The sequence below is a fragment of the Colias croceus genome, chromosome 10 (assembly GCF_905220415.1).
Source record: "Colias croceus chromosome 10, ilColCroc2.1".
NCBI classification, from domain to species: Eukaryota; Metazoa; Arthropoda; class Insecta; order Lepidoptera; family Pieridae; genus Colias; species Colias croceus.
Genome location: NC_059546.1, coordinates 1,143,629 through 1,158,243, shown reverse-complemented (window position 1 = coordinate 1,158,243; position 14,615 = coordinate 1,143,629). Strand labels below are relative to the sequence as shown.

Below are 14,615 nucleotides of genomic sequence, written 5' to 3'. Positions count from 1 at the left end.
ACTAATATTATAAATGCGAAAGTTTGTGAGGATGTGTGTGTGTTTGTTAATTTTTCACGAAAAAACTACTGAACCGATTACAATGAAAGTTAGCACACGTATAGAGGGTAAGTTGGATTAAAACATAGGATAGGTTTTATCCCAGAAAACCGTTTTTTCATTTCATTGTCATTTTTTCATTTTCATTGTCGTAAAACGCGGGCGAAACCACGGGCGGAGCTAAATAAGAACGAATCACAAAATGTGTAAAAAGTTATTACTTATCCTTTACAGGGACTCGTGTTGATGGAATTTTACTTATTTCGATGACTTTTTAATTATTTTGAGAGCTTTAAAACGTCTGTTAAATACATATAATATGGCCGACGGGAAGTGTCTGGGAGGAATGACATCTTATTTTAAACTGTATTTTCTAAAACATGTGAAAATGCGTAAAGTACTGTTTTTATGAACCTTGATCACCTGATATCTGGAAATTGGCCTATTGACCAAGTCATACCATAGTAGTTCATACTAACACAAGTATTTAATTATTAGATATTTTAAAGTGTCTCCGACCGCAATCTCTCTTTAAATAATGGACAGAATTGGGAAAAAATGTTTGGATTTCATTTTTAAAAATCTTAATAATAGCGATGAAAATCTTAAAATAAATGTAAAATATCATAATATGAGTAACATTTGTGAGCTGATAATGAAATTGTGCAAATACATGCTAGAAATCTTGATAAATATTTGTAATGCTGAAAAAATGTCTCCACTTAAATATCTTTGACTTTAGAATATATCTTAAAATTAGATACTGAACTTTGTCTTCAATAAAATAATCGTGAAGTGTGTAAATTTAGATTGACGCCAGTTAAAAGATATTATGCTGTGTCATGTTGATTTCATGAACATTTTGTTTGCCTTCTATGAGTTTTCACTTATTTTATCTTAAATTGATACCATGATGATAGAAGTTATTGATAGTCATAATAAATTCATAAAAAAAATCATCCTTGATTCTCAATTCTGCGTTTCTAGCAAAATTCAATTCATGAGACATTGCAACAAAAAACCTAATCACCATCATTATCAGATATCAATGTTAATAAATTCTGTCCATCATTTGAAGAGGAATTGTATATATTAATTAATAACTATTGTTATTATTATTTATTGTCTTCTACTGGAGAGGATCTTGAAGAGTCGATTCATCTATACATATATAATAAATCTGTAGAAGGGTCAATTCTGTACATTGAAAATATTGAAAAAATAACTAGCAGGGGGTGTTACTGGATCGATACCAAACCCAAATATGTGATTAAAAAAATTTTTGTCTGTCTGTCTGTCTGTCTGTCTGTCTGTCTGTCTGTCTGTATGTGAAGACATCACGTGAAAACTACCGGTTCGATTTCGATGAAACTTGGTATAATTATACCTTATTATCCTGGGCGTAAAATAGGATACTGTTTATCCTGGAAAAATACGTAGAAAAAAAATTAATCTCAATTTTTCAGTTATCCATAGACGTTGTTCTGTAGTAGGTACCGCGAACACACGTTGCGTATTATTATAGACCTAGCCGTATTTTGGTCCAATAGATATTTATAGGATGTCATTGTCAGAGTTAGGTACTCAAAATGGAGAAATAAACCATCCACGCAAAGACCGACATCCGCGCGAACGGAGTCGCGGGCGGAAGCTAGTAAATAATATATTTATATTAAACTGAAACCAAGTTACTTATTGAAATAAAATAAATAAATAAATATCTTGCCTTGAAAATTTATCTTTGCTTGTAAAGTCAGCGCTCTTTTAGGTAAATTTATTAGCTGTCTAGTGTTTATATAAGCATCTTTAGCCCAATCTGTGAAAATGAAACAAGTAGGTATAAGAAAAAAAAATATGGAGACAATTCCTGTTTATTATAAAATACTAGCTTACCGCCCGCGGCTTCGCCCGCTTTCTCTAAAACGATTTGAGATTTAAACTATCCTATCTCTCAAGTTGGATCGAACTGCACATGGTGTGCGAATTTTATTATAATCGGTTAAGTGGTTTAGGAGTCCATTGAGGACAAACATTGTGACACGAGATTTATATATATTATGATAATGTCAATTAAACTAATAGCGGAGGAGGGAATAGGCTAGAGCGAACCCTCAAAATATATTTCTGCTTCTGTTCTTGTCCCTAAGGATTGCGCTTGAAAAGTGACAGCGATAATATTTAAAATAATCATTTAATTATTAAAATGTGTTTCCGATCACAATTCCTCTTCAAATGATGGACAGAATTTGGAAAACATACTTGGATCTCATTCATGATTAACATTGTTTGATATCTGATAATGATGGTGGTTGTTTGTTGCAATGTCTCATGAATTGAATTTTGTTAGAAACACAGAATTGAGAAGCAAGGATGAACAATATTACATTATACAGTGTGGAATTAGGTAATAGCACGCGGAGGGAAAGTAGGTACGCTTAATACAGTACATAGAAAATTTTACTCAAAGCAAACTTTCCATATTTTTTGAAAAGAAAGTAAACTTCATTTATAGATATTCGAAAATCTCCTTGCCACGCCCGGGAATCAACCCGATCACAATTACAAGCATTTTTTATTATTTGAAACTGTTAATTTTTTTACAATTTGCATTTTTCATGTTAATTTTGATATAGGTACTAATATTTTCTCAAAAGAAAATTCTTAAGGTTTGTTTACTGAATATTTTTTTCGTACCTATTGAAATTTGAAAAAGACTATCCACATAGTTGTAGAAAAGACCCACACCATATTGTTTATTCCTGTCTTAAATATACGTTCGCATATTTAATACGATTATTTGCGTGTAGAATCCTAAACAAATTTGCCATCTAACAATTATTACGTCACGATTTAAAGAAGATAACAACTTTATTATAAAGGTAAGAGGCACAGATGTAAGTGCAAATGTAGTGGGTGATGGGAAGTGTGTGTGTGTTTTATGATTTTTGGTGTGAACAAGATGACGAAGATATTGAAAGTACCCTTCGAAGAGGCCCTGGGTATGGCTGGTATGTATATAAATAAATTGTTGGTATCTGTAAAATTGGACCATGAAACCCTGTAAAAAATAAAGTAGCTCCATAAAAAAATTCCATATCCAATTCCAAATTTGGTCATATAATTAGGTATAGGTAGGACATAGTAAAAATCAATTATTAATTATTATGATGGCAAAACCTTCAAGAAAGAGTTGGTCCGTAGTCAACAGTTTGATTACTTACGATTATAATATTATTTTAGTTTTTAACAAATATTAATTAATTATCCTACTTTGTTTTTATAAAAGTACTTTAATTCGTACTTTCATTGTTTTAATCAGAGTTCCATCAACTGCTACTTGCTACTTAATTAATGACTTGCTATTGGCAGCACTTTATCTATAAATATTATATTTTGCTGCTTTTTAATACACAGTCCACTTTCTATCACTATCATTCATCAGCAAATATTTATTCCACTGCTTGAAAGTATCCTACTTAGGTACCTACAAATGTTTATGCTATAATTTAATCATGCTCAGTGGGTGATATATTATATCCCATCATATAATATCGTTTCCTCATATTTATCAGACGATATATTTGAATATATCTATACATCTATACATATAATAAATCTGTAGAAGGGTCAATTCTGTACATTGAAAATATTGAAAAAATAACTAGCAGGGGGTGTTACTGGATCGATACCAAACCCAAATATGTGATTAAAAAAATTTTTGTCTGTCTGTCTGTCTGTCTGTCTGTCTGGCTGTCTGTCTGTCTGTATGTGAAGACATCACGTGAAAACTACCGGTTCGATTTCGATGAAAATTGGTATAATTATACCTTATTATCCTGGGCGTAAAATAGGATACTTTTTATCCTGGAAAAATACGTAGAAAAAAAATTAATCTCAATTTTTCAGTTATCCATAGACGTTGTTCTGTAGTAGGTACCGCGAACACACGTTGCGTATTATTATAGACCTAGCCGTATTTGGGTCCAATAGATATTTATAAGATGTAATTGTCCGAGTTACCCAAAATGGAGAAATAAACCATCCACGCAAAGACCGACATCCGCGCGGACGGAGTCGCGGGCGGAAGCTAGTATTATAATAAATCTGTAGAAGGGTCAATTCTGTACATTGAAAATATTGAAAAAATAAATACCAGGGGGTGTTACTGGATCGATACCAAACCCAAATATGTGATTAAAAAAATTTTTGTCTGTCTGTCTGTCTGTCTGTCTGTCTGTCTGTCTGTCTGTCTGTCTGTCTGTATGTGAAGGCATCACGTGAAAACTAACGGTTCGATTTCGATAAAACTTGGTATAATTATACCTTATTATCCTGGGCGTAAAATAGGATACTTTTTATCCTGAAAAAATACGTAGAAAAAAAATCTTAATTTTTCAGTTTTATCCATAGACGTTGTTCTGTAGAAGCGCGAACACACGTTGCGTATTATTATAGGCCTAGCCGTATTTGGGTCCAATAGATATTTATAAGATATCATTGTCAGAGTTACTCAAAATGGAGAAATAAACCATCCACGCGAAGACCGACATCCGCGCGGACGGAGTCGCGGGCGGAAGCTAGTATTTGAATATTTCCTTGATTTTTCCAGGCTTCGGTAAATTCAACTGCCTGATGTTCATCCTGAACCTCACGGTGGTGACCAGCATGGCATTTGAAGTGTTTTCCGTATCGTACCTGGTACCGGCCAGTGCCTGCGAGTTGCAGACCACGGTCTACCAGCAGGGGCTGATCGCTGGCATGCCTTTACTTGGTAAGAGACTTTATTGGACTAGAAAAGCTAGTTTTAAAAGAAGTGAGTAGGAAGAGTCAATGTTGAAGTGTGGGTACTTGCACAAACGATGAATTTACGTCCCCAAAAACTATTCATAAATTGAATATAATAGTTGAACTTACAGTGGTCAGTTTAACTTTTCATCTTGGTCATATCGTTTTTGGCAAATTTTCAACATGGATCAAATAATTCAGAAGTTGAAATTTAAGGTTCTTTTTAACCGACTTCAAAAAAAAGGAGGAGGTTATCAATTCGGCCGGTATGTTTTTTTTTAAGTATGTACACCGATTACTCCGAGGTTTCTGAACCGATTTACGTTATTCTTTTTTTGTTCGATGCGGGATGGTGTCGAATTGGTCCCATAAAAATTTTATTCGGATAGGCCAAGTAGTTTTTATTTTATGAGCATTTTTGTCAAAGTGCAAGTTTGAAGTCGGTTGTTTTTAAGGCAGTTATCACTTGTTGTTTATCAATTGGAATAGATTGGAACTCATGATTTTTTTCTAAATTTAACGAAGTTATTAATTTGGGTTTGGCAATTGCAATTATTTGGTTAAAGATATTAAATGTTTGTTTGTTACAATGTATGCAATGTTTTTATATTAAAATTAATGCAGAAGTCTATTTGCTCAGATAATCAACAGTGCTATTGATAGTGTTAGAAAGTTATTTTCTATTTACATTGATAAGGTAACTTCTAGGTCTAGGTTATCTGATTGCCTTCCGATAGCAAACGGTAATGAGATTAAATCTAGATTGGAAAGTTTATTATTACATTCTCTTTACATTTGTTTTGTAGGAAGAAAGATGCGTCATAACATACATAATTATTATTCCTTATTTATCTTGGTATAACGTTACTTCAATTAAAAGCAAAATAAATGTGAATTTTCCATATTCAGCTCAGCTTGTTAACAAAAAATATCAGGATTGTATTAATCATCCATGGACATAAAGTATCACTTTTAAAAGAATAAAGCAAAACAAATGCTTTCTAACGTAAATTTTTATACTGAAAATATATCACTCAATACTTAGAAGGTTTGCTCTTTAATTTTGTCTTTTTACTTTGATAATCATAATATTTTAAAGCCAATATTTTTTTACAGGTATTATAGCATCGTCTCAAATTTGGGGTTATCTAGCTGATACGCGAGGTCGAAGGAAGATTTTACTATGGTCCCTGTCTATGGGCTTCTGTTTTGGGTTCCTGGCTACCTTCTCACCAAATTGGATCGTGTTGAGTCTATTGAAGTTTCTCTCTTCTACTGCGTGAGTTTATAACAGATTTTTTGTGATCACTATGAAATGTGTTTTAAATTCTAAGATTTTAACGTGAAAAAAGTACGAATTCTGTTTATCTGCTGATTATTACCAACTACCTGCAGGGTATCATGATTTATTTCGTACTGTTTAATTCTAAGTTATGATGACGATGACTGTGATTTAGATGCAATTTCTCGATGAGTTCCTTTGAAAATTATTAAATTTGTATTTTTTTGATAAAACTTAATTAGAATAAAGTCAATTTGAATAAAACGACCATGTTATTTAAAAATATTTTTAGAATCTTCTTTCAACTTAAACTGTCCACACCTAGGTTTAGCTATTCGCTTGGAATTTCAGTTGATTTTACCTGCTTTTTTCAGTTTAGCAGCCAGTTATCCAGTTGCTATAACTTTTCTAAGTGAATCCACTCCACAAAATAAGAGATCTATATTCGTCTCCTGTTTGAGCACACAAATATTTTTCGCTTCAGCGCTTATGGCAAGTAAGTACCTATCACTGTTCGAAGTTTTATTATTTTAATAGTTGATGTTGTTTTCGCTTTCTTTTAATATTATGTTTCAGTTATTAACACTTGGTTTACGTTAATTTTGTTTGTACTAAAGATTAATGTAGTAAATTTATTGATTTCATAAAACTCATCCATTTCTTGGTTAACGTCATTTATTTTTCTTTATATTTTGCCTAGTCATTTTCTTAGCTCTAAAATTATAAAATTTCACGAAAAGGGAAATTCTTATTACTTCTAATATCCAAATTTTCTTTACAGTTTTATCTATACCAGTTTTACACGTAAACATCTCCTATTACATACCATTTCTGGACATACATTTCCTATCATGGCGACTTCTAAACATAATATTTGCTTTGCCATCGTTAATTGGAGCGTTTGGTATCTGGTTGTCATATGAGAGTCCAAGGTTCTTGGTCAGGATTGGTGAAGATGAAAAAGCTATAGATGTGTTGAAAAACATCTATTTCTTTAATACGGGGAAGAGTCGAGATGGATATATGGTGAGTTGGTTTCTTTTCGATATCTCGAAACATGTATTTATATAAAAACAAAATTAAAGGCTTTTGTTTTCATATTATCAAAGCGTCACGCCATAATTCTAGAACAGCTAAATCGATTTTACTTGGTTGTCCTTGTAGAAGAATTTTATGAAAGATAAACAAATTATAAAAATTGAGAATCTTCAGGCATATGAAAGTCTGTTGGTGTAGCTAATTTATAAAATTTGTGATTAAATAACTATGTATTTACAAGGGTAGGATATTGATATATTTAAAATGATCCGATTGGTTCACCGTGAGGTGTATTTTCAGATATGTAACTTTTTCCATATCGAGGTAAATGTTTTCATTAAGTTTTTATTTTTGTCACACATGTCTATTTATCACAAAATATGTTCTTATCTAAAATACATAGGCTTTTATAAGATTTTCCATTATGATAGATGTTTTCGCGAACAAAGCATTTTAATATCTGTTATTTTTTTTATAAACACTGTTTGTAGTTCTTAAACGTTATCAGAAGCGTATTATTTCTGCTTGTTTAGAGTTAAATACAATCTCTAAACTATCAAAAGATTTTTATCACTATTACTATCTAGTTATATCATATGCGTGTAACAAGAAATTTTATGAGCAAACATGATATTACGTACATTGTACATACTTAATTGATTATGAGGATTTTTTGAAGTGAAACTTCTTTATCGGGGTTGGAAAAAAATTTAGTTTTTTTTTTTTTTTTTTTGTATGGTGTTTCTCAATGTTAGCCAGAAGGGCTACTACATTTTAACGCGGACGCGGGGGTGAACTGAAGGTTCACCCTGGTAGCGACATGCACAAGGGCGTCTCCCCTTGACGGGGACCACGAACCTCGGCTTGAGCTGTCGCTTGAGTGGAGGAGGCCAGAAGGGCCCTAATCGGACGGGGAAAAAATTTAGTGTAACATTTTTTTGTTACGCGTGACATTTTTCCGTTACGCGCCATCTTTTTCTTATCCCTACCACGCGTGAAGTTGCATATAGTAAATTATTGTTTTAAAAAAATAAGGTCATATAGAAGTTTCACTTCTTGCGTGTGTACACTAGTACACGCACACATTTTTTTTTCTTATTATATTATATCATTATCTATATGTCAATATATTCCTCAGGACTTAATTGATAATAATTGAAGTGTTTGATCTGGGGGGTTATTGTGATGTCTTATAGTAGTATTATTTCCACTAACTTTTATCGGAACGCTGATAGTATTTATAACTTATAAGCTACTACGAAAACAATACTTTCATAGTATTAAATAAGAAATTTCACTTCAATACTAAAGAAACTTATTTATTTATAAATTCTTTAGGCGCGTTTAGATTAAAATTTCAAGGTCGCGTCATGGCAATACCTTCACGCCAAAGACTTATTTTTTCACTTCTGACACGTGTGCTCGGCACACATGCTCTTTTTTTAACTATAGTTAATTTCCAGGTGGAATCAATAATACTAGGTGAGAGTACAGGCGAGTCGGCCGGAGAGAGCATGTGGTCGTCGTTCGCGTCGCAAACCGTCACGTTGTTTAAGCCGCCCTTGTTGAAGAGCACTTTGTTGTTATCTGTGCTACTTGTTATTTGTTATTTTAGGTGAGTTATTGAAATTGTAATTTGAGCGGCTGTAACTACTTGTAAGTTTTGTTTTCTTGTGTTTGTTTTTACGCGAGTATGTATTTCTATTATTCTCTTTCTATTCTATTCTAATACATTGAGAAATTAAAGATTTTAACGGATTTTAAACGCGGTTTATTTATTATACTATTATCTCGATGTTTTGAACACGGCAGCGAGCGTGGTCACGGGGAGACTAGAAAGTTTTGTACTTAAATCGTGTTTGTTTGGATTGTAAAATGCTTCCTACGATTTTGTATGGTACCTAATACAGTCTGTGCTAATAGGGCTGACTGATACTGTTTTAATAAGTTTATGTTCTACACTTATATCACATATAAGCTATATAAGCTATATTTTCGACTGTAGAATCTACAGTCGCATTCGATATAATATTTTCTCCTACATATAAGATTCACTTACAAAATATAAGGTTTTACTGAATCTAGCTCTCCGATCATGACTTCACTTACAATTTATTACTATTAAAGACTTTTAAATCTCGTCAAAAGTAAACAAATTTGGAAAACTAACTATTACCATTGCCTCCATTATCGTCTAAAAAAGTAGTTAATTATACATTTTCAGTATGCAGCCATTTTTAATTTGGCTCCCCTTCATATCGGACGGTTTCATGCGATCTGTAGAGGCTGGGGATACAGATTGCAGCTTATGTGACATGCTGAGGTTTGCTGGGAATCAGACTACAGTTGAGGTTAGAGTGTTTATTTATTTATTTATTCTTTATTGTATAAAGTATTTTTCAGAAGCATAAGAAGCAATTGGCTGCTTTATTACTGAATAGCAATTTCTTCCAAGCAACATAAAATGTTATAAAGAGAAAAGTAGGTGATGTGTGTTTGATTTATTTTTAGTTAATTCCAGGAATTATTATTTGAAAGGCTTTAATAGAATCGCACGTTTTTCAACGTTGCTACAAAAATGCAAAAACGGAAATAAGTATCAGGCAAGGCAAATTATGTTCTGTTAAAACATTTTAGAGCAGATTAATCTGAAATTATAAATCAACTTTTAGAACCAATCTTTATTAATTATTATTTTGCTTGTTTATTTATTCCAAGTCTAAACAACATATTATCATGAAATAATCTCCTCTTTAGGGTGCTTTTCCACTAAAGATGTGCTATGCTACGTTGCTGTAGATGTATTTGAAATCAACCAATCATATTCATAGTTTATTATAAGGCTTTCGACTCAGTTAGCAGGGATGGTCTGTATTCTGCTTGGAACTTATCGGCTGTCCTCCCAAATTACTCTCAATGATAAAGTCATTTCACAAAGAGACGAGACGAGTAATCGTGTACGATGGAAAAGCCTCGGAACCCTTCATAGCGCGTAGGGGTCCGTCAAGGCTGTGTTATGGCACCTACACTGTTCGGTATATTTTTTTCACTACTTTTGAACACTGCATTTAATAATGACCAGCAAGGTATACATCTGCACACCAGAGCCGATGGTAAACTATTTAACATCTCTCTACTTAGATCTAAGCGACACCGCCTAGATCTTTTTGTGGACCAGCTTTTATTTGCAGATGACGCAGCTTTTGTCGCAAATTCCGTCATGGAATTGCAAACAATTTTGGAAAAAATTTTTTCGCGCTTGCACTTTCAATAATGTTTTCGATGTCCATCAACACTAAGAAAACGGTTGTTTTGGCTCAGGGATTTACTGATAGACCAACATTTCTTCTAGATGGAACTCCATTACAATTAGTTGATAAATTTCTTTACCTTGGATCAACTGTTACGAGCAATCTTTCCATGAACGCCGAGATTGACAGTCGCATCGGCAAAGCTGCAGCAATGTTTGGGATGCTCCGAGAAAGAGTGTGGGAGAATAAACATCTAAAAATCAAAACGAAGATGATTGTTTACCGATCTACTGTACTGTATTCTCCTATCGGTGGTGAGACCTGGACTTCGTACGCCAAGCAGGAATATCGGCTGAATGCGTTCAACATGCGCTGTCTGCGTAGTATTCTGCGTATAACATGGAAAGACCGAATTACTAATGAAAAAGTCCTAGAGATTGCACAGTTGCCCAGTCTTAGAGCTCTGCTTAAGCAGCGACGATTGCGTTGGCTAGGACATGTCCATCGCATGGACCCTTCCTGATTGCCGAGACAAGTAATGCTCGTTGCAGTTGCACATGCGAAGAGAGGCATCGGAAGACCCTTGCTACGTTTTAAAGACAGCGTGAAACGTGACATGACCACGTTCAAAATCAACCCCCCGGACTGTGAAAAGCTCGCCCAAAACCGTACTTCTTGGCGTAGTCTTATTCATGAGGGTTGTAAGGCACATGATCGCAGTTGGTTCGATGCACTCCGTGGTCGTCGGACTAGATTAAACAATTTATCGCCATTCACACCATCATCATATAAGTGTAAGACTTGTGGGCGTTATTGTCGCTCCAGAATCGGGCTCTTTAGCCACGAACGACGCTGCCCTAAATCAAGATAGATTAGGAAAATTGCAACACTAATAAATTAAAATTTTGTAATGTAACTGCATATATGATCGACTACCTATCAAATAGGCCAACGAGTTTATTATAATATTATGGAAGGATGCGTGCTATGTGCTATGGATGCGTGCTAACTATCATCTGTGGTGGAAAAGCACCCTTAGGTACCTATTTTAACTTTTTAATTTCTTTCAGAACAGCGACTGCAGCCTCAACGTCTTCGCCATGACGTCAGTTTTCTCAATATACTTCCTATTGTCAGTAATGAACGTCATCTTCAGTTCTAGTATTAATCTTATTGGAAAGAAACGGATGTTGATTACATTCCAGGTAAGCATTTTCTTTAAAATATTGTGGTTTTGATCTCTTTTAAAAGATGTGAATGTCTTTGACAGTTGACTATTTTATACGACGATAAGCAAAACTTACCTTTACTATTTAACTAACTGCGAATCAGTATATTTATTGAATCAGTCTCCTTGACTTTTCTATTCTTTGTTTTATCTAAACTTATGCACATACTTTGCATAGCTACATATTTTTGTGTATCGTAAACTAGCTGCGCACCGCGGCTTAACTCGTGTGGCTCAGCTCCTGTTGGTCTTAGCGTGATGATATATTATAGCCTTCCTCCATTCAGGGTTATCCAACATAGAAATAATTTTTCAAATCAGACCAGTAGTTCCTGAGATTAGCGCGTCCAAACAAACTCTTCAGCTTTATCATATTAGTATAGATATAATTGAATTCCAGCTAGTATCCAGTATATCAGCTCTAGTCCTGAACCTGTCACACCATTACATCCTCAATGCTGTACTCTTCGGGATGTACACCATGAGCTCGATTAACTTCACCTTCCTGTCTATTTACGTCGTGGAAATATATCCCACTTATGTGAAGTGAGTATTTTGTTTTTGGTTTTATGGTAACTAATGATAGAAAATATGATTTTGGTATACTATGTTTGTATGAGAATCCTTGTAGAACCGTATTAGTAGTTAGAGTATCGATATTGTCTTCTAGTTTATAATTGTGGTTTAAGTAACAATGATACATAATATAATGAGAAACTATCGCTTATTTCGTTATAATATTTCCCCCTTATGTTGCTCGGTAAAGATGATCCTTATAGCACAGAATACCTACTTAATAGTACCTAGCTAACGCTTATAGTAAAAGTCGGATGGACAACAAAGTTCGAAATCATAAAAGTAAGCCCTAATCAGTCCGATTTTAGATGATACATTTAAAATGCAATACAACTTAACCTGCAAATAATTTGCTAGATTCAAATTCTGTTTTAAATGTTTTTATTTAATACTTTTGTTTTCACAGAGCAACGGCTGTATGTCTAACTTTGATGTTGGGTAGAGGTAGTTCAGCGCTCGGCATCAATATACTGAAATCACTTTTGGCTTACAATTGTGAACTAGCTTTCTATTTCTTCGGAGGATTGTCGTTGTGTAAGTTATGTTTACCTTTTATTATATTTCAATATTGAAACGAAGTTATCGCTGGCATTCCTACACTTATTTTATTTATTATTTAACTCCTAAATATTGGTAATTTACTTTATTATGCCTCGTATAACACTTATTACAAAACGAAAGATTTTTGAAGTGAAAACTTCTTTAGCGGCGTTGGGTATAAAATGTGTTTATAAAATCTTAAACTCGCGTCAGGACACGTGGCCTGATCGAAAAAGCGTTAGACAGATGTTTTTTTTTTAGCCCTCATATTCCATGCGTAAGACGGATACCATTCCAAAATATCAAACATGCTGAACGTTAATAATCAAGTTTTCACTTCTGCCGGCACTCCCGGAGTGCAACCCGTCTTTTTTTTTAAATCGGGTGCCTCACATGTGACACCTCAGGCATTTTTTAATCAATTTATTATATGTCTATTAAATTGAACAACGGCTGACATTGTTTTAATAAAAACTATTTATTACGGATTCGTTAAGGTCCTTCGAGCCGGATTTGAATCAACAACTTCTTTAATTTATTTGCTCCTTTATAGATATAACAGCTATATTTTATGGTAATTAATTTGATATTGTTATTTTTTTTACTTTTTTTCAGTTGGCTCCCTCTTAGCATTTCTTCTACCGTCAGACAAGAAAAGAGAACAAATTGTAGAAGACGACGTTTGAAGATTTTATTTAAAAGAACATTGTATGATTTCTGACCGATAATGACAAATTAGTTCGACAGTTTCTCTTTCAGTTCTACAGATGTAGGTACACCTACAAATTATAACTAGCTTACCGCCCGCGGCTTCACCCGCTTTGACTTAAACCTAATAATTTATATATTAAAAACCTTCCTCTTGAATCACTCTATCTATTAAAAAAAAACCGCATAAAAATTCGTCCCGTAGTTTGAAAGATTTAAGCATACAAAGGGACATAGGGACGGAGAAAGTGACTGTGTTTTATACTATGTAAGTAGTGATATTCGTCTATTTAAGACGCGGAGATCAATTATTTAATAATTCTCAAGTGTATCAGTATAAAGTATATTTAATGGATCGTAAAGATAGACTTTAGCTTCAGAAGGTCTACGACATTTTATTATTTGGGTTTGATTTCATAGATTATTTACTTTTAAGTGTTATTTTTATAGATTACTAAAATTCTGCTCTATTTCATTTCCTTTTCATTTTTTCTACACTTGCCTGCCCCCCTAGCCAAGTGGCTTTCTGTTAGCGACAAACGTATCTACAGCTTACGTCAATCTCATACATTCGTAGTCTATTCTATTGAACGCTACGCTAACAGAAAGCCACTTGGCTAGGGGGGCTGGTACCTTAACAAAAACGTTAAAACGTTTGATATAATTTCAATGATTTTTTTAATAGTTTAATAAGTAGATAAGGCGATGTATCTGATAAATGTAGATGTTTTATATTTTTTGTGTCTCTTTGAAAGATAGTAGTTTAATCTGAACTCAAAGGCTTTAAGAAGAATAGTCTCGATTGTTTCTAGTGTTGAACGAAAAACCTAATTTTCGCGATAAGGTAAAACTTAGGTATAGGCTATAGCAGAAGTTAATCTAGGATCTGATTTTGTGATTTAGCTTGAGAATGTAACATGTATATTTTTATATTAATTGTTGAATAAACTTTTTTATGATTATTTTGTTTTCCTTTTCTTTAAGAAACCAACTACAAATATTACAAGGCTAATATTTATTTGTTCAGAACTTAGATATCTAAATGAATAATAGCTTCCCGTACATAGCTATTTAAAGACACAAAACTCATTATATAATTTGACTCACCAAGGATGCAAAAAGTTGCCCGAAACTTGAAAGTGTAGGTACTAGAAAACTGGCTTCAAAA

At 33.5% G+C, this 14,615-nt stretch overlaps 1 protein-coding gene across 1 annotated transcript; it reads left to right on the top strand.

Annotated features, from left to right (window-relative positions):
• Nucleotides 1–2,933: 2,933 nt before the first annotated feature.
• LOC123695048 (putative transporter svop-1) lies at nucleotides 2,934–13,947 on the top strand. Its single transcript, XM_045640743.1, has 11 exons — nucleotides 2,934–3,047; nucleotides 4,649–4,810; nucleotides 5,941–6,103; nucleotides 6,481–6,602; nucleotides 6,888–7,132; nucleotides 8,608–8,759; nucleotides 9,369–9,495; nucleotides 11,466–11,600; nucleotides 12,024–12,169; nucleotides 12,606–12,733; nucleotides 13,355–13,947. Exons 1-11 carry the CDS (start codon nucleotides 2,978–2,980, stop codon nucleotides 13,423–13,425), a joined length of 1,521 nt encoding a protein of 506 aa, XP_045496699.1. The 5' UTR covers nucleotides 2,934–2,977; the 3' UTR covers nucleotides 13,426–13,947.
• The last annotated feature ends 668 nt before the right edge of the window (nucleotides 13,948–14,615 follow it).

Excerpts from the sequence above, each read along its gene's own strand:
- LOC123695048 (XM_045640743.1), top strand. The coding sequence starts at position 2,978 with ATGATTTTTGGTGTGAACAAGATGACGAAGATATTGAAAGTACCCTTC. Across the intron at positions 3,048-4,648 it reads AGAGGCCCTGGGTATGGCTG|GCTTCGGTAAATTCAACTGC; the intron begins GTATGTATATAA and ends TGATTTTTCCAG. Across the intron at positions 4,811-5,940 it reads CGCTGGCATGCCTTTACTTG|GTATTATAGCATCGTCTCAA; the intron begins GTAAGAGACTTT and ends ATTTTTTTACAG.